The 26,386-nt window shown below is 35.7% G+C and overlaps 1 protein-coding gene across 1 annotated transcript in view; it reads right to left on the bottom strand.

Moving 5' to 3' along the window:
* LOC140665531 (headcase protein-like) overlaps positions 1-26,386 on the bottom strand; it is a 156,876-nt gene that overhangs the window by 121,613 nt on the left and 8,877 nt on the right. Inside the window, exon 2 of the mRNA XM_072891737.1 lies at positions 8,833-8,929. Coding sequence (XP_072747838.1) covers positions 8,833-8,929 — 97 coding nt within the window. The remainder of the gene's footprint in view (positions 1-8,832; positions 8,930-26,386) is intronic.

Genomic DNA, 26,386 nt, shown 5'->3' with positions numbered 1-26,386 from the left:
ACACACATACATATACGGAAAAGAAAGTAATACGTTTCTACTCATCTCATCAAATTAGTATTGTATCCTATAAAAAAAATTAACAGATATTAAAAATATATCTCAAATGATATTTTGATTTTTAATTATTGAAAGACAAGCAAATATATCATTAATTTTATTTAAAAATGTGAAATATATATACGTGTATTTTTATTTATCTTATTATTTTTTTTCTTTAATTAACCATTGATAGAAATTTAATAAATATCTATTGATATTTCGTTGAACTTTTAAAGATTATTTCCAGCAAGTGGCGCAACTTATTTCGACTTAATTATTCTTTTCGCGCGGTTTCTATCTTCACAGCATCTGTTTAAAGAGTCGGGCATATAATTCCGGCATTTCGTTTAAATGCGAATAAAGAAGCATGCAGCAGCTCGGCGTGGCGGGGTGGAGAGACTTTCTCGCGATATTGCAGCGGCAACGCTTCGCGAATTTTAATATCTTACACAACGGCACTCCTGGGGCTCGACATCGCACGGTCGCTGCGCCGAATCGAGCAAAATTAGTCCGTATTCCATCTCAAACGGGATTACAGTCTCCGCTTTGAAATCCGTATAAACATAGACAAGAGAGCGTATAGAGAAAATACCGGTCCTAAGCAATTGCCGGGAAAGGAAAACACGCGAGGAGTATTTCTCGTTTAAGGAGAGGACAAAAACCGGTCGGCGGACATAGGGGAACCCGTAAAAGGCACCCCGAGAAGCGTTTCACCGTGGCTAAGCGCATTTCGCTACGAAAACGGAAGCGGCACCACGTCCATCGCCATTACTTTTCGCCCACGAACAGTGTCCGAAACGACGTCGGGTTCTCCCTTATCTCTTCCGTCAAGCTTATGTGCGGCTTCACCTTTTTACTCTTAGGTGACGCCAGGTCAGACCAACGACGCGACCGCAAGAGAAGGAGAACATTTGTCTCGCCGATTATGACGTGCTCGTTTCTTTCCTTCTCCTTTCTGTCTTTCCCCTCGATGTCATTCCTTCCCATCTCCTCTCCGTTCCTACGCGGGAATGCTTGACCGCTCATTGTTTCAGTCACGGCGAGGGTGCTTTGTTTCGCGAACCACGATTTGTCAGAACGCGATGCACAAGAGGAAGTGGCTTCCCAAAATATATGGCTAACCGCGACAATGAAAAAGATGGTTTCGAAGAAAATGTTCAATATATCCTACGCTCAATAATATAATTTTTATATAGTTACTATATAACATTGATTATTATCTATCAATAATTTTTACAATCAAAGAGTATCTATTCATTAAAATCAATTGTATAGTTATAAATAAAAGCATGTAAAGTGCAAATGCTTAATATGACAAAAATAACACTTTTTTAAACAGTCTGCAATTATTTGAGCGTAGAATAACACGCCTGACAATTGCTTTAATTTCCATGACTCTTCAGCTTAATGAGCATGAGAAGGAAGAAGGAATCGTTCCTCACATTATCATTCATAATCCTGTTCGTCAAAGAGAGGTCATCGGTTATTCGTCGCTGTAATGATGATGAAGATGAGGAGAAAGCACGCATCTGCCATTTCCAATCTCTTATTTCCTCTTCGTCATTATTAAAAAAAGATTATACTCATGAGAAAGTGTGACTATTATAAGTATAAAAAAAAAATACTATCTCTTTAAGTGGCTTTTATGTTTCGATACTGTACAGTGGTTTTTTACAATTACTTTTTTACAATTTTATAATCCATTTATAAATTTATACGAAAATGAACATAAAAAAGTTTCTTATTTTTTTCTATATTTAAATTCAATACAGAAAAAAAATTGATCATTTTATACATCTATTATTCAATTGCTCGACCGTGTGAATAAAACATGTATCAACCGTCTAGCCAACCGCGCTCTTTCTTTTTGCCCTCGAAAAAATTGTCCGTGTATATATCAAGTTCACGGACAAAAATACTAGTGTGCGCGTGACGTGGGGTGAGAAAAGCAGAGCTATCTTGCATCGATCCGATTGAGGTAGGTCGGGTTCTCAAGGGAACGACTCTTATCCCAGTTCAGGGATAAATTCAAGGACAGTCCAGCTGTCTACGAATAAAAGTTCGTATTGACGAGTCATGAACTTGCATTATCATAAGAAAAGATAAAAGCGCCTTTTCAAACTATTAAACTATTAATAATTATGTTGAAATAATGAATGATAAATGTTTTAAATCAACAATGATAAGCCAGATAAATAACGCATGAGTAACTGAACCGGAAATTAAACCCAGATCTTTCATTTGCCGAGCCAAAGTTTAAATGAAGACGGTTCATTAATATTCATCTAAATTTCTGGAAAAGGAATGATTTTAAAATTATTTGAAAAAACGTTTAATTATTTCGCATCATTAGCCGTTAATGTTTTAGCTCTTATTAATCATAATAAGTACTTTATTTAACATAAGGAAATTTAAAATCTAATATATATATATATATATATATATATATATATATATATATATATATATATATATATATACTGTCTAATTTAAGAGCAACGAAAAAATGATAGGAAACATATCAAATCAATGTCCTTAAATTAATAATTTACATAATTATTTTGCATTTACTGTCTTTTTTTGTTCCCTCTCTCTCTTTCTCTCTCTTTCTCTCTCTTTCTCGGTCTCGCGAATATCAGCACGTTGAATTGCACACGAGTTGCGCAACAGGAAGACGAACGTTTAAGCTAATGACCTTTAATGCAAACCTCCATTGTGTGCGGAGAGTGTTAAGCCTGCAATGAGAGTTAACGCACAAAATGCGTTCAGCAAATAAAAAAGAGAAAGAAATTGTGGAGAAAGACTAAAAGAGTAAAGAGTATAGAAATGAGAAGTGAACACAATTTTTTTTACAAATAACTTACTTCATGATTAACATAAAAGTACGGAACTCTATCTCTTTTGCACTCTTAAGAATTTCTTATCAATAAACTTTAATTTCTATTGTTGACATATATAATATTGTTTCACTTTCAATGAAAATAAATAAATACAGAAGCGATTTTAACTTTTAAACGTAAAAAATTTTTTAATTTTAAAACTTTTTTGACGATGAGAATCTTTTTCTCCTTTCTTTCTTTTTGAAATCTAATCAAAGTTTAGTAGAAGCTAATGAGATGTGCGAATAGTTCTTGTTGCCGCGGCTAGCACTTTCTCATTTACGTTGTAATGAAATTAGTACAACGGACTTGAAACATCGTTCGAAACTCAAGCCACCAAAACTCCCATCCACCATTTCGTACTGCCTCTGAATTTAATCAACGCCACCAGCGAGGAGCAGGAAGATTACGTTACTTAGAGAACTACCTTAGAATAGCGTGATTGTTCTCGTACCGGCTTGACCACGGAGGGTCAATGGGTTTCATATTACTACGAACGCGGCAACGAAACTTAGTAACGGACTAACAATCAATAGTTAACATCACGTGATATTAAACCTATAATATATGAGTGTTAAAACTGACAATTATTGTAAAATAATAATAAAACATATTTTTTAAAAGAAAGAAATATTTCAATCTCGCAAAAATATATTTTTCATTAATACTTCGTATATTTTATAAATTTTCTATACGACAAAGAGAGACTAAATATATCGCTCCTCGTCATCCACACCCACACACAAGTATCCATCTACTGAATCAAAGATCTCGGTGTATAAACTTTTTGTCTCGAAAGTAGCGGGACATACCAACCACGACGACACATGGTACATAATAAATCCACATGGACGTTTTCTATTAGCTCGAGGTGATCGGAAGCGACCATCGTATATCAGCGTCAGCTCATTGGGAATCAATGTCCATGGAATCGGCGAGCGAGACAAGGCGACGCGACGCGGACAGACTCTCAAAGCACGAGAGTATACTGAAGAAAGGAAAGCCTCGCTTTTCATCTCTTCTAGGACGACTGAATTACGAGAAAAGCTTTTCGACGTCGTTCTTACGAACGGACCTTTTAATTAATCTCTGCCCCCTCGAACACGAGTATCATTCAGAGCTCTAGCGCCACTCACCGCAGACCAACGAGGGTCCCCGCGCAATTCTCGAGAAAATTACGCGGTCCATCCTTTGCGAAACGGATCGCTCTCGTCTATGACATGGGTCTGTACAGTTTTTATAATCCCCTTTTGTTTCCTTTGTTTTACAGATTCATGTGAATGACATAAATATGAATGAAAAAACATATTAAGAGAAAGGTAGTGAAGTTATAACATAGACATTATATGTATATATATTAGAAAATTCTTTAGAAGCTCTTTCATTGTCAACTAATTCAATCGAGCATTCCGAAAACTGGACAAATGCATCAAAATTTCGATCAATTGAAGCATCTTTGCACTACATAATTTTTAGACAAAATAAAAAAATTAAATAGCAATACGAAAGAATGTGCGACGTAGTTTACATTTCGCGTATCCTTGTCAGAAAAAGCGTAGTTTGCAAATGTTTGCTAACGGAACAATCCCTTATCAGAGTCGACTAGGCCGAGATAATAAGACCGTAATGCGTTCACCGGCGAAATATAATGCTCAGCATAAGCGTTGACTCCGGCGAGGCACTTGATTCACGCTCAAAACTTATTTTGAAGATAAAATCGTACTCCTTTGTCTAAATAATAATTTTATTACTTTTACTAAAAAGTATGTAATATAATAAAAAAAGAGTGCGCGAGTTTTCCCTTTTTTATTATTTTAATTTTATTTACTATTATTTTATATATTATTTTATCATTACATATTTCACAAGTATATTATATATATATATATATATATTACATATACTATTAATATTGTGCATATGTTATTATTTATATTTTAGTCTCTATTTTATTTGAACAAAAAAAAAAAAAAAAAAAAAAGATGAAAGAAATAAAGTATTGTGTACTTGACATTTTGTCCGTTCAATATTTTCTGCAAGCTGGCGCCGCTGACATTCGATGCATTTATCTTCGTCACACAGCGTTCAAGAAACAATATTTATCGAGTCGCAAAATAAAGAACCGCAGTTCGCATACGACGGACTCTGTAATAATAAACTATCGCGGCAATGTAATGCTTAGCGTATCGAGTATTCGACGAAATGATAATATTCAGGTCGTTCAACCGTTTCACACGCACATTTGTGAAGAAAGGAAGTTCACGAAGCTACATAAAAATAAACTATCGCGATATTTACATCGAAACAATGATGATTCAATTACAAAGTTAAAAAAAAAAGAATGTATACGAATTTATAACGCGATATTATTTTCGATTTAACGTCCGACGTCAGAAAATGCATTGCAAAAGCAAATACGTGCCACATTGTTAGTTACATTATAATTACGATTAAGATTATATATCAATCTCATGAAATATATAATATGCGAAATATCGCGTTATTATAAAAGTTCGTCGCTTTCGTTTCAAGCGGAGATAGATAAAACACAGCGCGACGGACGAAGCATAAAACGAACGCAAGCCACTCCTAGTTTCAGCGTCTATCTAAGCCACGTGTCGAGTTACTGTTACTGCATCGTGGCATGTTACTTTCCCATTTTCCCATTGCTTCTCCTGTCCGATTTATCGTTAGATGCAACCTCGAGGTCATTCACACGAAATTCGCGATAGTTTATCACACAATTTGCAAAAAGTAAAAAAAATTATTGTATATATTTTTGCGAATCTCTCACTACTTTTTTTTATAAATATTATTACTACAGCAGAATTCGCAACTAAAGCAGAACGATAAAAATTGCAAAAAGATTCGAGACGACGATAGAAGCGCGGAGAACATTCTGTTTTTCCCTCACCTCGACGGCGACGGAGGGTCTTAACGGAGGAGTTATCGCCATGACTTCCAATTCACGACGGCAATCCCCGGTCTTAAGTGACTCCGGGGATTGTCGGCGCTGCACATCGGTATTCAGTACGCAAAAGGCAAGCCTTGCATTTTGCAATTCGCATCGCGCAACGCAGAAAGGGGTAATCCACCCTCGATACGAGAGGGTTACACAGGGGAGAGAACGAAACGATTGCTACGGGGACACGGTTGCCATGGGAGGATTCGCTGGGTGTGTTTCGAGGGTTTCAACAGAGGGTTTATGACGGTGCCCTGGTTCCTCCAGTCCCCTCTACCCGTCCTTGCCTGAGCAACTCTCTGCTACTGCACAACACGATGCGTGCACACACATCCGTCGCGTGCGCGCGCGCGCGCGCGCGAGATCGATCTCCCTCGAGTTACCTAACGGCTCTCGTTAGGTTTAGTCGGCCGGTGAAGTTGAGAAAACCGGTATTATTGAAAAACTGGAACCAAGCAACACGCATACACACAGCCGTGGCCACTGCCGTCATGCCGGTTCGGCAGCAAAACACGCTCGAGAACGGCCACGAAAGTCAATTGCGCAATACTTGCCAATAAAAGAATGCAAATCCACGACGTAAAAAAAAAAAAAATACGCACACTGCGTTTATATTTTTAATGTCACGTAATGTGACATAAAACACGTATGTATCAGGAAACAGTTTCTATATTCTGCTAAGATTGCACAGCTCGAACACTTTGCTGTCTAGAAAATTGACAATTTATTTACGTAATACTTTTATACTATCGATAAGCAAATTAGCAAAGCACTAAATACTATAAACGATTCCTCGATAATAGCGTAGTATCATTCGTATATCAAACAGATTTTTCGCGAGTGATGCATATGTTAATACTGTTTCTGCGAGGTAGCTCTCGCTGTCGGCTATAAACGCCATGTCGAACTGTAATAAAGCGCACTGTTGGTGAAGCAAACAAAAAAATGATCAAGGGAAGGTATACGTGCTTCCTAATAAAATAGCCAGGATGGATTTTATGGACGCGTCGTAACTAGCGGCGCCGCACGTAAAGATGCGAGAAAAATTATTGCTCTTATTTCCGCCATATGTCGATAATAATAGCAACGACAACAAATAATAACGTAACAGATGTGGCGATCGAGTTAGCAACATCGCGCAAAAAGCACATCCCTCCGAAGTTTCGAACGGCGCTAATTAGTCGCGTCGTTAACTTCATAAACTTTGACGATTGCTCGCCGACAAGTCCTGACGAAAATATAGCGCGGGTGATTCTATCGAGACAATTTCAAACCCTGCGCGAGAGTATGTGCCCTAATTCGGAGGGGAACAGCCAGCTGGCTGCTTTACCAGTCATCCTTTCTTTCTCCGTTCCCGCAAACAAGCGCCGAAATGGCAGGCAATTTGAAGGTCGAGGTCAGATCGTAGGTCAAAGTTTGTTAAGTATTATGGAACGGTAGTTGGGGCGTGCATCACTTATAGATCTCCCTTTCCCTTAAAAAAAAAAAAAAAAAAAAAAAAAAAGCTACTTTTTTCTGCTCCATCGATCCAAGATAAACGCAGCAATTTATATTACGAATGCGAAACATGAAAAGCTCGCCATTTATCGCATAAAGAAATCGGAAACTATAAAATGTATATTGAAGTTTATTATTTTTCACAATTCCTCTACTGTATAATATTCCACGCAAGATCAAAGTGCATTTACATAATTTATAAAAATCGTTAATAATGCAGGTTTTAGAAGTTTCGCTTACACTTGCATTTGCAATATTTTGTAATTAATTGAAATTTGATTTCGATTGAATAAATATTTATATACTTCTATTCTATATTGATATAATATATATCAATATAAAGATATATATTAATACATATATAAAGATAAAATATTCAGTTTGTTTCTTAAATTAGAGTTTAGAAGTAAACCGTAACACAATAATTTAGATTTATTGCATTGTTTGACGAAATTAAACCGATGGTTTAAATTAATCGGAATAACGATTTAATCCTACTATCCAGCAATATAAAAAGACGTATAAGAAAGCGTCGGTCAACCAGGATTAGTGCTAATCAAAGCACTGATATAACCGAGCTTACGAGTCGACATTCTGGGTTAACTAATCCTAGATTAACGATATTCTCTATCTCTTTCTAGATTATAACGCTTGCAATAATAAGTCAGTTAATCAGTCAGTTAATAGGTAAATAAGTTGAATCACAGAATTAATCGCTAATCGACGTCGTAGCAAGTGGACTTTGCACAGCGCGAGTAGCACAGGTCAAGGAAAAAATCGTAGGCGAGTAAAAGTATTTTTTAATGTCGACGCGTACATGTAAACGTACGTACATATATATATGTATGTATATGTGTGTGCGTGCGTGCGTGCGTGCAAAGAGACACATGCACGCTACTCGGTTTACTCGGGTATTGATTTCTCCTCGTATTTAGGGTAGGACGACAGTGTTACAGAACGGGATGCGAAAGGATTCGCCGGGGGCGTAGCTTATGCCTGATTTACGCATGTGGAAAGGACGGTCTCTCGGCCGAGATTAATTTAACGAGCTCCTACGACGCGATTAAAGCTGGTCACCAATATCGGTTTAATCCTCCATCTATCAAGCTATTTTTTTGTACCTTGTTACGCACGCATATGTAAATCCGTGTTTGATTAAATATGCTAAGTTATTACGACCCGTCATGTAGCCAACACACAATAAAAACCAAAAGATAATTTATTTCTCTCGTAATTTTGAATTAAAAGAGATAACTTCTACTTCAAGAAATATTTATTTTTCAGTGTAGTATTTCTTATTTTGGCTCTGCGCGGTAATATCTCGTATGTTGTAATCGCCAACAATAACATTACATCAGTTCATTTTATTAACAAAGTAGGGTGTTGTAATTTATACAACCTTGTAAGCGAAACTTCCGATGTCAAAAATTAGCAAGATAATTAAATACTCACCTTGATGTGGTAGGAGTTAAGTTTGGTGCGAGGCAGACTGTTGAAAGCGCTGAAATCTAAACGACGGGAGAAGATGCCATTGGCACCGCAACTTTGTCTGCAAAAAAGACAAAACAGAATTATTTACAAGATATTAAACAAATATAAAAATAAAATATGTATATCTTTATTAAATATTATACGTTATGTGTGCATTATCATATTTCTTGCACGTCTCCTATTCACGTCTGTCGACCTAGCCCCCTCACCTTGTAAAAATAAAAAAACAAATACTGCAAATTTACGAGCTATTTATGAGCTTTCATATCCCGCAAATTAAAAATTTTGAGCTCGTCACACTAGGCAGGAATTTAATAATTTTGGTGGGGGGCTGAGTCGACTATGAGCTTTTAAAATAATATAATTTCGATTTTTGAGCTCACCGTTTTAACCCCAAAACAACCTTTTCATTATTTAACTCAAGAGAGAACTATGCTTAAAATGAAAAAATTTAACACTTTTGCGGGTAAATATTGTTTATTGATTTATGAGCTCTCAAAATACGTGTATTTTGATTATTGAGCCGCAACCCCTTTATAGAAAAACCACCTTTCGTCTCCCCGGCACAAGAGAAAACTATACTTAAAATGAAAAAATTTAACACTTTTGCGGATAAATATTGTTTATTGATTTATGAGCTCTCAAAATATGTGTATTTTGATTATTGAGCCGCAACCCCTTTATAGAAAAACCACCCCTCGTCTCCCCGGCACAAGAGAGGATACTTAAAATGACTATACTTAAAATGGAAGAAATTAAATATTTCGTATTTTAACTGTTTTATAATTAAATATTTTATATTATTAATGCTTCTTATAGGTTCGCAAAATAATAATTTTTTTTCATTTTAAATTTACAGTTCTCTCTTATGTGAAGGAGATGCGTGGTGATTATTTTTGTAAAAAGGTTGTAACTTAATAATCAAAATCGCTCGTATTTTTGGAGCTGATAAATCGATAAACAATATTTAATCGTAAAATAAATTCTTTTATTTTAAGTATAGTTTCTTTTGTGCTGGAAAGATTTGGGAGTAGTTTCATTGTAAAGGAGTCGTAGCTCAATAATCAAAATACACGTATTTTGAGAGCTCATAAATCAATAAACAATATTTATCCGCAAAAGTGTTAAATTTTTTTATTTTAAGTATAGTTTTCTCTTGTGCTGGGGAGACGAAGGGTGGTTTTTCTATAAAGGGGTTGCGGCTCAATAATCAAAATACACGTATTTTGAGAGCTCATAAATCAATAAACAATATTTACCCGCAAAAGTGTTAAATTTTTTCATTTTAAGCATAGTTCTCTCTTGAGTTAAATAATGAAAAGGTTGTTTTGGGGTTAAAACGGTGAGCTCAAAAATCGAAATTATATTATTTTAAAAGCTCATAAATAGCTCCTAATTCTGCCGCAAAGAACGATTGAATATTTTTATTTTTAAGGGGCGGGGGGGCTGAGTCGACGTCGACTCAGCCCCCCCACCAAAATTATTAAATTCCTGCCTAGTGTGACGAGCTCAAAATTTTTAATTTGCGGGATATGAAAGCTCATAAATAGCTCGTAAATTTGCAGTATTTGTTTTTTTATTTTTACAAGGTGGGGGGGGGCTAGGTCGACAGACGTCTCCTATTCTATATTTACATCTATTTTCGAAAAGACATTCTTGTTATCTTAAATATAAACATTGATATATCGAAGGACGTATTAGGTGACTAGGATCATAAACGAATCCTTTAAAGACCTTCCGGAAAAGTTCGTGTTCCAGTGAATTTTTCGATTTATAATAACCCCAGACCCAGACCCTCGGCCTCTCGCTTGACAACTTTCTCCCCCAAGGATTCCAGTGTATGACCCTCGTCGTGCGAAGCCTGCTTTCTTAATACATGCGCGACGATAAAATCGAAATATCTCTAATTGTAAATCTAAGTGCGTATAAGCACGTACAACGTGCAACTTTTTATTTAAACTTATATCAATCGTCAAAAAAAAAAAAAAAAAAAAAAAAAAGCAGAGAGTACCGTTTCTCGAGCAGAAAAACTCTGTTTTGAAAGTATTACTAAAGATCGATTATACAGTATAAATTTCATTAAATAAAATATTGCTTTAAAAAAATTCCAAGTATTTTCAATTTCTTTTGCCGAGATTACTTTTAAATAAATAAAAAGTTATAGTTTTGTAATAAATCAAAATTAATCTGAGTATAAAATAAATATTTTTCCTTAACAATTTTTCTTAGTGTCGTTTAAATTATAATTACAAGGATATAACATTAAATATTTTACATTACAGATTTAGTCAGAACTCATAAATTAAGATTAATAATCGGTGATACAATAATAAATCACTAATTATTTATAGTTATATATATTTCTAGTGGCTTCACAAATAAACACTGATTACCATGTTGCGTAACGTTCGACATAATACGAGTCAACGGCGCTCTTAACTTCGACGTTGTAGAAGAGATTCCGCTATAGGCACAGCAAATTAAAACGATAAAATAGAACGACAACAGGCGCCAGTGAGGTGGCTTCAGGATACCCAGCGCGGAACGGGAATTACAACAACGACGACCATAATAGTCGGTTCGAGCTGTGCAACATAGTTGCGTCACCAGGAAGACGAGCGGGCAGGCGAGCGATAGGCGTCAACATAGTAGCAAGCTAGGGTGGGGTGAGTAGAGTGGGGAACCCGCGACCTTGGCCTCCACTCTAGCGAGACCGTCCCTCTATCGTCGCATGTATTGGTTATGTTTGGCAATGTCAGTCCAGGGTCACGAAAATATTGCGCACTGTCAAAAGCAAACGACCATTTTTTTGCGGAGAAAACACTCGCTTGCATTATGCAATGTGCCATTTATTCGATTTCTAGCTTTGTTATAATGGAGAGAAATGTTTTTTCTAACTTTGTCGCATTCGATTTTTCTTACTTTTTCTCAATGAATTTTAAAGACTCTTGCAAAAATAAATTGTGGAACCGTGTAATTCTGATCTAATATTACGATTTTGTGTCAGCGATTTTTTTTTTTAATTTTTCTTCAATAGAAAGATGTAATTATGACAAAAACTTGAGGATGTTTTGTACGTACAATCGTAGCAAAAAGTATAGCTGAAATTCGATTTTGACAAATGTATGCTCTCCTCATATAATTTGAATAATAATGATACGCAGGATCTTATCATTTATTCATAGTTAAAGTACAGAAATACATTTTGAATTTTTGTTGATTTTTTCGGAAATTATTCTTGAGAATCCTTAATACTTATTTTTGAAATATTGAAAGTTTAATGAAAATTTTTACAGGTTGTTTCTCACATGTTTGGAGACTTAAAAAAATCCAGATTAATTTGTTGAAAAAATCAAAAGTTATAAGGATTTTAATTTGTAATGAATTTACTTGTGGGAAACGTGTGATTGCGTTGATTCAAATGGTTAAAATGAATAAAAAAAATTTATAGAAATTAGTTTAAATTTGCAAAAATATAGTTTAAATATAGAAATATTTGAATAAATAATTTTGACCAAGATTGAGGTAATTCGAAATATATTGAACATAATTCAATAAATTATAATGATAAATTATTATAATTTATCAATAAAACAGTTTAAAATATATATGTTGTAATTATTCATTGTTTAATTTCACTGCCAAAAATTTCTTATTACAATTCAGAAAACTCGATAATTCCTCTTAAAAAAATAACAGAAATTCCAAAGTATATTTCTAGTTATAAATAATTTTTATTTACTAAAACTATGAGAAGAATATATATTCGTTAAAATCGAATTTCAGCTATTTTTTTTTTTGCTACAATTCGACGTACAAAATATCTTTAATCTTAAGCACAAAGTGTGTGTTTCTAAAACTCGCAAAATTAAGTATATTTAAAGTTAATTTTAAATTGGTTTAATTAAAATAAAAATATAATTCTTGGAAGCAAATGAACGTTTACTCTGAAAATAAGTATAATTAATTTTAAAACCATGTTATAAAAAGATTAAGCAATCTCATTATCAATTTTGTGGTTCATATAATATTATCGGCGCCAGATATTATAATTCTTCTAATCATCGCAACGTAGCAAACACGGAGTACGTTTAATTTTAGTTCATTGTCAGTCTATTCCAATATATCAGATGCGATAAGGATATAAAATATTAATGTACATTGTAAAAAATTATTATTCTTCAAATTTAATTATCGCATATCGAGCTCAATATTTTTTACAATACGCGCAACGTCATGGAATTTAAGCTCTTCATTAGATCCAATGATAGAATTTACATTGGTTGCCTGTGTGTATTAGACTCACGTCGATGACTAACGTCGTTATGTAACATGTTGTTACGAAAACTTGGTTGCGACAGACGTGTAGTAGCATCGAACACACGCACGCATACACGTACACGAAACGTTCACACGAAGTAAATAGTGTTGTTTACTTCATATTACTGCGATTAGTCAACAATGTAGACAAGTACCGATAAACGTGAAGGCGCCAAGGCGCCGCTTCTTTTTCTGCGCCGTGTTGCTGCTTGGCAAATCGCAACACGTTGAAAATACACGTGAATAGTCGCGCGAATCGCCCGAGGAAATTATTGTCAATACGTATCACGTCATTAGCGTACCATCTAAAGTTAAATTTAACAAAAAAATATCCTGAAAATTAAGAAGACCAAAGAAAACAAGACTGTTAACTCCAAATATTAGAAAAACTCGATAAGAAAATTAGCGTTTTTCCTTGTCTCGATTACTTGAAATTTTCAAACATATTAATTATAATCTAAAAATTTTTCCAATATATTTTTTATATTTTCTTCAACCTATCCCACGAATTATATTTCAAATGAATATTGAGAGTAGTACGTTGAACCAAACAGGCTCCAAAAATATATAGGAAGTACGCCAGCGGCAAACTTTCGTTTTCGACGAAGAATTCTTCGCATTCGACTGGGAAGACGACTATAAAAAAAGAAATGGTACGCGCTGGAACTTCGAAATAAAAATAAGAACTCGGCGGTATACACGTGAAAGCCATTAAGTTGGACGTAACAGCGGAGAAAAAAATAGTAGCCCGCAGTCCAATTTAGTGCGCACTAACCGGTTTCCGTAGTTAGCATATGCACACATTCGCCGCGCTATCTGAGAATGGTATCTGCCGCGTGCGCTGATGCAAGAAAGTTATTATCTAACCTTGACGCGACTCCAATACAACTTGACGACTCACATATTAGTCTCCAAATTCTTCACAAGCACATGTTGCAAAAATATCGCGTGAAATCCTAGTTGTTATTGTCGGTCGAGGCGCAAAAAAAAAAAAAAAAAAAAAAATTCTAGCAGCAGAACTGACGCACGTTATTATTAGTGCGAGCATAAAAATTTCTTGCGCGAAATATTTTCAAGCACATTATAGATACGTAAAGTGAAATGATTAATCGCCCATTTGAGTTACGTCATTGGCGAACCGTAAAATCTTAATCTCGCTCGATTAATCGTAGCGCCGAACTGTTTATGCGCACGAATCAGTTTTTGTAACGAGAGTGCTTGACGAACAGACATATCAAATGTTATTGCACAGTATCAATGTTTTGCGGTCGTCAGGATTAATCGCGAGATAATTTCTGGGAAAAAAACGTTAATAATAATAAATACGTACAACATAGTAGATAATGATAGTAGATAACACGGCGTAAAATTCCGATAGAAATCGTACTTAATGCGATTGCTTTACAAAACTATAATACATATCGTATCAATTTTTTTAACGCATCTCTCATTAGATATATTAATACATTGAAATAAAAAGAATCGATATCGGTATTTAAGCGATTCGCACCTGCTGCCTGATACTTAAAATCCCTCATGACCAAGAAATAAACGTCCAAGTTATAGTTACAAACATCTGGCTTAGTTTAGGCGAAGGACGTCATATAATATCGTCGCAGTAATGGCATCATAAAATGTATGATTTGCATATCGCGCGTTCGACACGGGACTTAAATCTAACATTGTTGCGCAAGCAACAACAGGGGGGACGTCATACGAGTATACGCGGACGACAGATAAGTTTTCGTAACCGGACACCGGTGTATATCGAGTGCAGTCGGTAGATCACACAGTGACAGATTACGTTTCTAGGAAGTGTTTCGCACTTTCGACACCTCTCTCTCTCTCTCTCTCTCTCTGTCTCTCTCTCCTCCATCGTAAATGATTACGCTATCAAGGCGCTTATAAGAGAGAACACCATCGGCACATCACTTCGTGTTGCGTATTCCAGGTCTCTCTCTCTCTCTTTCTCTCTCTCCTCTCTCTCTCTCTCTCTCTCTCTCTCACTCTCTCTTTCTTATTCGCGTTCCCACAAGCCGGCGGCGAATCATTCGCGATTTATTATGTCGGCCGCCGACCGCGTCGAGTTAGTCAGCGATTCCGAGAATTGCGCCGTCCGTTCGCGGTAATATCACGTTTACAGAGGCGTTTTCCCACTCTGCTGCAAATAGCGGCAAGCGAGCTAATACCAGTCGCAGCATAATCTTTATCTAAGTCTTTATCTTTAGCAAGCACGGGCGCGCGTGCAAGCACGATAACGATTATTGACGAACGACTCGCGAATGTATAAAACTTGTTGTTGCCGAGAAAAGAATTTACGAGGCAACAACGCATGTTTTTGCGCGCTCGCTACGCAGATACTTGCTGGCTGCGGTTATGCAACTCGTCACGTTTTATCGTCGACCGCTCGACATGGTCCTGACCTATCGTAACATCCACCGATTACGCTCCAATTCGTTATCGTGGATTAATGAATTCGATATACAAATTGAATCGATAACGGATCGCGTTTAAAAGGGGCTCGACCTCTAACAAAAATAATTCCACATATATTCGAATTTTTATTTTTTCCGAGACGTTACTGCCAGAACATAATCGATGATATCATCAGAAATATATGTGTAGCGGTGATGCACAGAAAAACCGCAGCAGTTGCAAGGGAATATCGTGCGAGATTATTTCAGGCGACTTACGTCAGCGCGTTTTATCGAATACCTGACCTAGGTCGTGATACCTATTCTATGAAGAGAAAAAAAATTGAGTTAACTTGGGAACATGGCGACAAAACTTATTTTGGGAATCCAAATATAAAATGAAATTTAAAGAAACATTAAAATGTTTTTTCTGAAATTATAAATTATTTTATTTATATATTCTAAGATAGATATATTTTATGAAAAAACATTTATTATGTGATATTAATAATAAATAATTGTATGTAAAAAATTTTAATGTTATTAGTTTATATAAAATTGTAATAAAGATTTGAAGTTTTTAAGATATTTTTTTAATACATATTTTATTTTCTATGTATAAAAAAAAATTAATTGGTACTAGTATTGCCTTCAATATTCTTCTCCATTACAAAAACAACATGTGTTGCAAGTTCAAGAACATGCAAAATCTGCGTTCATAAAAACTTGTTTAAGTCATCAAAAAATTTAGCAACACACATTAAGAAACTTGATAGCGAATTTTTATAGAAACAGGAATCTCCTATTAAATCATCGGATCATCTCTGAACCTACACGATTTTTATTTACGCCTTTATCAAATTCTGTCGCGACGCTGACGAATCTATTTTGATTGCATGAGAAAAAAAAAAGGTTTCCTGTAAGCTTTTGTAAAAACGCATCGAAAAGCATAATCTTTGCAGTGTAAAAGAGATTAATTTTTTATCACTTTAACATCAATCTACAATCTTTTGTTTATCTTTAAGATCAATCTATATATTTATACAAAATTTGAAGCATATGTAATAAGTATGTTCATTGATTTACGCATTATATATATTGCAAGTTAAAATACTCTAATGTTTTTTTTATTCATAATTTAACTAAATGATCGTATGATATTACGTTTTATTTGTCTAGTATAAATATGTATAAGTGTAGTCAATGTTATCGTGAACCGAGTGTCACATTCAAGGCTATCTGAAGTATGAGTACGTGACTTTGTCTATAAACAAGTTCGAGATTGAAATGTTATCATTTAAAGTGTCTATTGATAGATCGATTCGGTCGAGTTTACGTTAATTGGACTTATTAACAACAAGAAAATGAAATATGTATATGCCTGTATATAAACTTATATAAACACGAAATGTCTTTTTATAATCTCTTCGTATTTATATGCAAATATAATATCTATTTTTAATATACAATATTTAATATATATTTTATTATGAATAATTATAATATATATATTTTTGTTTCTTATCTAATATTTCTAATTTAATGAAGAAGCAACTTCTGTATAGGCATTTCTCCAAGTGGGAGACGGTCTTGTTTACGCTTACCAGTTGCTATTTTCGTATACACAAAGGTCTAAAAAAAGCCAAAACTAAAATGAAACCTTGGCACGATAGTACAACGATATTTTTTTCGTTAAAAGCTTCATCGTATTTTTGCGCAGTTAAGCGATAATACGTTCGTGAGATGTCCTCTTCCGTCACCGGCTTCGCGCACACGAGTACACAACTGTGACATCCGGTATACACACCTACACACACCTACATATATCAGCAAATGAAATGCACGAACGAAACTAAGCGCCACTGGGCGTGCTCGCGAATGATACACTCGCATATACGCGTATCTTATGACTGTACTGTATGCATATCCCTTTTATGTGTGTGTGTGTGTGTGTGTGAATGAATCGGACTGTGTTACTCGTGCCGGAATGCAGAGCCACGGTAAAATAAAGACCTCGTACGACCGCGAAGAAGCCGACCCGATAAAACTTCGCCGAAGATCTCCAAGGATGGAGATAAATTCCGCGAATTCGTTAATATTCAAGAGCCGAACAAGATAAATTATTCTTGTTTTCCTAGCGAGTAAACTGAATATTATTAATGATGCATTACAATGGATAAAGATAATGTATAATTTGATGATTGATCAATGAAACTTGATTGTAATAATAAAAGCAAATTATTAAAAACAAGCTACTTAATTGACAAGAGGCTCACAAGTCAAAGCATGAAAATGCTAAAGATAAATACTGCAAAAAGTCTTATATCGGCTATTATCCACTCCACTGAAGTATAGCGGCGGCATCGTTAATTTTCTCCGCTTATGAAACTTGTCTAACAAGCTGTCGAAGCAAAAATTAGAAATGTTTTTCAACGAATAACAAGATAAGTAAGATCTCAATAGTATATAATTCTAAGAATTACATACGAGATGTATATAAACTTCGCATATAGAACATTGTTAATGTTGATATTTTAAATTGATGAATAGTTTATCCTCACTCAATGAATAAAATTTTATAGATTCCTTTTTGTGAGATTTATTTTAATGATATGTTTTGACACAACTAAATTTTTTTTATAGGATTATCTCTCTTATATCTTATTATATCCTATTTGTAATGTAAAGTTGATTGAAAGTTGATACGAGCTATGTATTTACCGTGCGCGTTGACGGAATATACTACTCTAATATTTGTCTTTCTCAACGCAGTGACGAGAACCTGCAGATTGACGAGGTGTTTGATTACAGAGATCAAAGCATACGCAAAATTCATTGTTAACATACGAGAGAGGATAGAATAGGCACGTGGATGATTATTGGTAAGCCGAAAGCGTTCATAAGGGATTGTCGGGTAACGAGATAGCGTCAGAGAAGAGAGGATTAACTTATAGATAAATAGGTTTGGTGTCTTGCGTCTCCGCAATGTCCTTGAGCATAGCGGATAAGACTCCTGAATTCGCTTCACGAATTACTTACGAAGCACGTGAGGATCTTGTTAAAGACGGAGCCAGCCAGCTGTCACGTGCAATTTTCACGGACGACAACGACAACGACGACGACGACGACGACAAACACTGTGTCTCTTGTACATACGTGAGCCTACTACGTGGTACAATGAAAAGGAATCTTCTACAGCTTCTACTTAAATCCCCCTAAAGCGCGGGTCGCAGGTGTGCGTTAATGAGTCGAACAACGATAATGGAAACGACGGTACACCTAAGCGTAGACACAATGGATCGACTAACCCAAGCCGGCCGGCCGGCCGGCTAGTTCTAGTCAGACGATGTCACGAGAAAATTTGTACAAGCTGCTTCTTTAGCACTTAACCCATCCTGGGAAACTTACTTCGCGCGGACAAAGTAAACGCATTTGAATCTTGTACGTTTCTTTCTCACATTCGAATTCTGCCGCAATAACCTCTTGAAAAAAAAAAAGAAAAAAAAAAAAAAAAAAAAAAACACGGTAAAAGAAATATCGCATATATTCCTCGGAATTTTATTTTACAATTTTATGTATTTGTATCTTCTTTTCTTTAAATTTTATAGTCAAAACTAATTTCAGAATACCAATTCCATTTTGCATACCCAGTCCGCTCATATTATTATTATAGCACTAAATATAGTGACTTTTTTTCGTTAAAGATAAATTTTTGATATAAAACGGATCATTTCACTGCCGAAAATGATGCTGGAACATAAAACCAGAAGGAAAAAATCGGAGACCGGTTCCACGCTGTGATTTCTATCTATTAATAGACGGCATAAACACGGCAGAATGGCGATACGCGGAGGCTTGCGCGACGAAGAAAAACAAGCTTCACGGATGACAGCCACAGGGAGACATTGATGGCCGCCGGTTGTCGGTTACGTGCGTCGAATCACGATGCAGGATCCCCCCCGGTGCATTCGTTCGCGAGAGCGCCTGCATGTTCCCGATTTAATTGTATGCTAATGCCGCGAGCTCGATCCAAGCGTGAAAGCCGTAGCTGCTGCAGAGCCTCCCCCTCTGTTCATTAATTTAACGAGGACAATCAAAAGGTGGGATCTCAATCTGCAATTCGTCATCTAATCTCGCCACATATTCATTAATTCACTACTATAGAAGAAGTTATTTGGCGCTACAAAAAAAATATGAGAATAAATTACGCGTTGACTCTCAAAAATATTTTTTCGCGTTTTACGCGACGGGTGATATTAAGGCTCGTTGTTTGGACGCGTAGAGTTTTCTCGTGAACAGGTGTAAGTCGAAATGTCACTTACAAAATGTTACTTTCGCCCTTATCAATCTATGTCACACGCGCCTACAAGTTACAAACAAATTCAGTATCAATCGTAATAAATTTTCTTTCTCTCTCGAAATACTCATGGTCTTACCCTAAACGATGTATCGTTACACAACCCTGTGTGTGTATAAAGCCTGTCATCCCTCGCGGCTATCGAATTATCGAAACGAGAATATTTCAGGTTCGAGCGGTACCGGAGAAAACGTCGTGCAAAGTACAGGCTGGAACTGTTTATATATCGAGGGAAGGAAATCGTCAAACACGCGCGTCCGCAAATACAGCGAACCGACTACTCTCCCTCTCGCTCTCTATGTTTCGTTAAATCCTGTCCAGGATCGAAACGAAGCTTTTGTTGCCGACACGAGTCGTCTTTGAGGGTCAATGTCAGCGACATACTGTCGATGGCAAGAGTCTAGTGGACGATGCTTGGAAGGGTATGATTTCGGGTGTCATGTTCAGGAACACGTTCCATTCTCTCTTTCCCCTTTTTCCATTTCGAGAGAGAGAGAGAGAGAGAGAGAGAAAGAGAAAGCGAGAGAGAGAATAAAAGATAGACAGAGAACTTCACTGAATTGTTTCCATGCTTTGTGCGACATGCACTCGACTGACTCGTCACTAAAGCCATCAACGAATCGAGGGAGAAAAGCGAATGCGACAATCGTGAGAGACTCTGCATCTATGGAAAATGCAACTAGTTATGCAGCATAGCAGGATTCATTGTCGTCACATTCGTATATAAAACTATCAGTTAATAGAGTTATTTTGATTAATAATCAGAATAAATTATTTTATCTATCATTTTATGTACGGAAAACAGTTAATGACATTTTATAATAAAATTTACAATTTAAAAAAGACGTTGCATTTTCGTCTTTTATATATGTATATAAACTGATGGCTCAAAATTTCGATACGGATTTGATTTTATGTATGGAATTTCATGTATGGAATCGCTAAATATATCGGTCTTTCAAACTTTACTTGGATTTAACCAGACTGAGAAAATCGTATTACCCGTAGAGCGAGAGTATCGATGGAAGCTGCACCGGGAAAATCGAGGCAAAAAAATGTCGAGGACGAGAGCCATCCAATAAACCGAAATAGAGTCGGCGGATAAGGAGCTTTTTTTCTCACCGGGGCACGTACGCGCGTGAGAAAAAGGAAGTCGAACGATCGTGTAAGGAGGTCCTTGTAAGCGGACTTATCCCCGACGCGATAACGGACCTCGAATGAATCTCGCCAAAGAGAGAAGATTACCTGAGAACTCGTCTAAAGGTTAATCCCCCTCCCCTCCTTCGAACCTTTCCCTTCTTGTAGTTATATAACGCGGGGAACTACCGTCCCCGGATTATATGCTCACGTGCTCCAGAAAGCACGAATTCCTACCAGATTTTCAAGAGACAGACACACAAATGCTCCCCAAGCCTCTCTCGTAGTCATATTTCTCAACTCGCATATGAAATTCTCATTAATTCGTTTCCTCTTGTCGGACTTAGCGGATACACACGTCGCTGGAAATAATAGATTGTCGCAAATTTTAGTAGTATGTTTAAAAAACTATTTCAAGCATGAAAATCATTTAATATCAAAAATTTTTAATTTTACAAGTCCAACGTATCGTTATCAAGTTAATTACAATGTTGGAAAATACGGCAATAAAAAGAATTATTATTATTACAAGATTTATTGTTATGAGATATATCTTATCAAGTACAAAAATACATATAAAGTATCTTATCAAACACAAATACAGCACTCAATTATACAATCTATTATACACACGATAATTATTGTATAAGAATTAATTAACATATGTATATGTGTATATATATATATATATGTATATAGCATAGTGTGTTAAATTCCAATAATAAAAAAGTAATAGAATAGTAGAAGAAAAAATAAAAGATTTCTCGTTACCATAATTAACAGTAACTTGTAAATTTTTCTGGTAAACTTCCCTGGCGCGCGTACTCAAAAAATACATACGAGCGCGGTTGTTTATCATTGTTTAATTATTACATATGATATATCAAGCATTTGCAAATATAAACATCGTGAAACATACGAATAGTTTTTTCACAATGTTATTGTACATACCGTGTATATAGATGAGAGAGAAAGAAATGAGAGATATACAGGAAACGTTTCTGCCGCTATAATTAAATGTGGCTGGTAAAAGTTTCCCGTATTTTCCGACGCGCGTACTCGCAAATTGCATACGAGCGTCGTTATATCGTACGAATAGTATAGTATCATGCATGTGAGGAAAAGTGAGATGCGTGTCTCTCTTTCATTCTTGAACCAGACGAACACGACGTTAACAAACCAATTAGCAGTAAACCACCCCCAAGCCCGCAATAATTTACACACTTGCACACAGAGTAATACATACGAATGCGAGAGAATATGCGGCGGCGAATCTTTCTCGTCTCATTTCTCCTCGTCTGCCCGTCCTCCTCCTCCTCCTCCTTAACTCTCGCCTCCGACAAGACGTGGCGAGACGGCGAGATGAGAGAAGCGGAAGACCGAGGATAACGGGATCGCGTAAATAAAGATCCCGACCCTGCCAAGCCCGATGAGCTGGCTAGCATTTTAGGCCGGTGATTTAGCCGGCAAGTTGTTGCGCGAACGCGACACAATGTCACTAGCGAGCGATGTTTGTGACAACATCTCCCTCTTTTTGTCGCATGCGCCGCTGGCTAAGACTCGTGAAAAAAAAAAAAAAAAAAAAAAAAAAAAGAGATACAAAGGAGCCGCGAGAAAACATAGGTGAGGAAGAGGACAGGTTAGGAGATGGAGATTTAACCGAAGTCAGGAATGGTTCCTGCGGGAGAACTTCCTCGCGCCATCGACGAAGCTTTAGAATATACAAGGTTGTCTGCTTTCCTCTCTCGGGAAATGAAAGCGACAGATTCGTCGACTGCGATGCAATATATTTCACTGCGATTGCCAACTTCGATGACACACAAGTCTACGTATATTCACCGGGGATTTCCCGGAGATTTCGATTAACACATTAGAGACATATGCGCTATTACTATTGTTTTATGGTTCATTTTGTAGCAATCAACACTTGCGAAGCCGATGTTATTAATTAAACGCAGATTATAAGAGTTTTTAATATATTGAATATCGTTCAATCAAATTCATATCGTAAAATTTTAATGGAAGTAATCTCATATCTTTCGATTTTATTCAAATTATATTCAACAAAGCAAAATCGAGACCATATATAGATTACATTGTTTTGTAATAGTAATTGGATATGAACAATATTGAATTGGCTTCTGAAAAAATTACGGGTTACTTTTTTTTAACTTTTTAAACTTCACAAAAATGCAATATAGTATGTTGTATCCATGTGTTAAAAAGACTGTGAAATATCACTCTTGATAGACGAGAAGTTAGTGTGATATTCTTAACACAATCTATGTCCAAAAGTTAAGATGGAGCGAAAGTGCTACCTTTTGACACATATTCAATATGTATAGCCTTACCGACTTAGAAAAACAGTACATGATATCGAATTACGTATTCCGTAACACGCTCATGTAACGTTATAATATCACAAAGTCTCTCCTCTCTCTCTCTCTCTCTCTCTCTCTCTCTCTCTCTCTGTTTCTGTCGAGACAATGAAAGGGTCCGAAGCAATCTTCCACGAGAAATTCGAGCCCGGATCGAGTCACGATGGTCGGCACGAATTATGATCGAAAAAACAACTATTAAAAAAGTTTTACGAATGAGAAAGCGATTTCTGTCGATATTGTTCGTAATGCATAAAAAATCTATTCACCTTTAATCCGTATTCATATTTTCCTCTTATCACATTCAATATTTAATGATAATATATTCTGCTTATATTTAGCACGATAAACAACTATTTTATTTTCTTCTATCACATATTTATATTAAACATAACACATTACCTACAATTATATTTAAATATTATTTAATCATTTAAGTGCTGCACAATTTTAATATAAATTGCGTGTACATTTCTGCAGTAATGCACGCTTTTAAATAAAGCAGACATTAATATATTTGCTAGCAATTTTAAATAAATTCTGTATATTTTCGTAAAAGAAATTATGTCGAGTTTATTATAATAAAAAATAAACATATCACAAAAATAAATGTTTAATTTTTAGAATTATAATATTGATATTAAAATTAACGCTAAATATAGCATTACATCAATATATTACGATCGTGCAACAATTATAAATAATTGTAAAAGAAACCAAAATTATCAAAAAGATATAAAATAAATTTCCATTGTTTAAAATTTATTTTTACGGTTTTACACTTGCATTAACGTTGCAGCGTGCAACTGAAGATGCGATTGCGAGTCCAACTGATTTTCTCCATGCGCTAATTATTAAGCTGGGGGTAAAAAGTTTGAGAAGCACGTCTCACGCAAAAGCGAAACGCAATTTCCTTAATTATTACAATTTAGCAAGCAGACCAAAAACATGACCGTTTTCGCTGTAATACCGCCCATCACATATCGTGCAAACTTAACGTAATTAAACTCGTTCGGGGAATGTAATTTTTAAATTATCACCATCTTTTTTCTCCGAAAGTCACGAGTATATGAAACTTTTCTACCAAGGGACCACGATTATTCGGTCTATCACCTTGAGATGCTTATCGTTTCTGGAATTCCAGTAGAAGTTTTACTAGTTTTCACGGCCAAACGCTAATTCTCTGAAGATAGCGGATTCGCGTGGAATATCTTCAACTTTCACATCTGAGAAAACTTTCAAGCATGCGAGATTATAAAAGTTTAAATAATTGCGTAGCGCGTATGTTCAAATATATATTTTCTCAAATAAATTAACCTAGGATTAATTTATTATTTATCCCTCACCCAATAATTATTAACATCTCCAAAACAATTGCTTAAACATTAATATGTGCAATTATAAATTGAATTAATTTATTTATCAAACAAATAAACGAATAAATGAATTAAAATCATATTCTGCATTGCGAATTGTCTTTCTCTTCTATTGTTTTATATTCAATTCTTCATTTATTCTTGGAACACTTTCTAGTTTCAGTAATTAGTCAGATTATATGAAAAACAGAAACTCGAAAACAATACTCTTATTCATACGATCGACGAATTGTAATGTTTAAAAAGTATTGTGCCTAAATATAGCCTCGATTTTTCTAACGCAATTTATATTCATGGCAATTGTGGGCTTTCAACGTGCAAGCGAGACCATCGACGCGGTAACATTTTTTGCCTTTGCGAAAAACTGCGCCGAAACGTGGAGTAGGAAACCGCGTGTGAAAGAGACCAACGAAAAAAAAAAATATAAAGAGAAGAAAGAAGATAGAATGGCTCGACTGCAGTTCATGAATGTTAATGACATACGAATAGGTGCGTTCTTCTCCTCCTCCTCCTCCTCTTCCTCCTCCTCCTTCCTCTCTTCTACTAACCATCTCGTGCTATCCATACACATATTTGCATGAATTTGGCAAACAACTCGTTACGAATGCGACGGATGCCATATATACGCGTGCGTGCAAACGTGAGCGCGCGCGTAAAACGCGTGTGTTTAGGTCAACGTGTGAAGGCCGTTCGGCGCCTCGCACTCATCCGAGAGTTGAATACGAAACGGAATTAATTTTTGACTTGTAATTACCACGCCTTGTCACGAAGCCTTATTTGAGAATCGTTGACTGAGTTCATTATTATCGCGACCCTCGCATCGATTATCTTGCGTACCGGAAAAAATATTCCGTACATTACGTCATTCAAGCCAAATGCTCCACTTAACTTCCTGTAATGATAAATATCAATACGAATATTAAATATACTGCATATAATGTCGACGACCATGCAAAGAGTCCTTAAATTTTATTTCAACTTTTTTTACATCAACTTTTTCTTGTTGAACTCGGGCAGAAGTTGTTTAGCGAAACATGCGCTTTTAATAAATGGGCATTATTATTATCGCCTTACGCTGAGGGAAGGATAAAAGTTTCAACTTCGAGGTGGTCCACCGCGGGTGTTAGACGTAATGAAGTCTAATCCCTTTATAAACTTGCGTTCTTCTCCTTCTCCTATCTACGTCAGAACAGTAAGAAATAGAACGTGCCTTCGTTTAACAAAAAGTCATTTCAACGCGTGCTATGCAGAAATTGCTTGCGCGCTATCTGCAAAAATGAAGATAGGATGAAAGAAAGGATGTCGCCTTTTCATCTCGCGTGACTTTGTGTACAACTGTCGCTTACAGTTATGTAGGTATATCAAAACTTTCTATAATATCAAGTAATGTTTGAGAATTTTTCAACTTTTTCTCTTCTGTTGAGAATTTATAAAAAAAATATGCCTCTCTGAAGAATATTTGTTTTCTGATTTTTATTCATATTAATTATAGTATTCAAATTTGAGATAAATATGAAAAAGGGAGGTTAATAG

The sequence above is a fragment of the Anoplolepis gracilipes genome, chromosome 1 (genome assembly GCF_047496725.1).
Source record: "Anoplolepis gracilipes chromosome 1, ASM4749672v1, whole genome shotgun sequence".
Taxonomy (NCBI): Eukaryota; Metazoa; Arthropoda; class Insecta; order Hymenoptera; family Formicidae; genus Anoplolepis; species Anoplolepis gracilipes.
The sequence above is the reverse complement of the archived record's forward strand: the minus strand, read 5'-3'. Positions and strand labels throughout refer to the sequence as shown.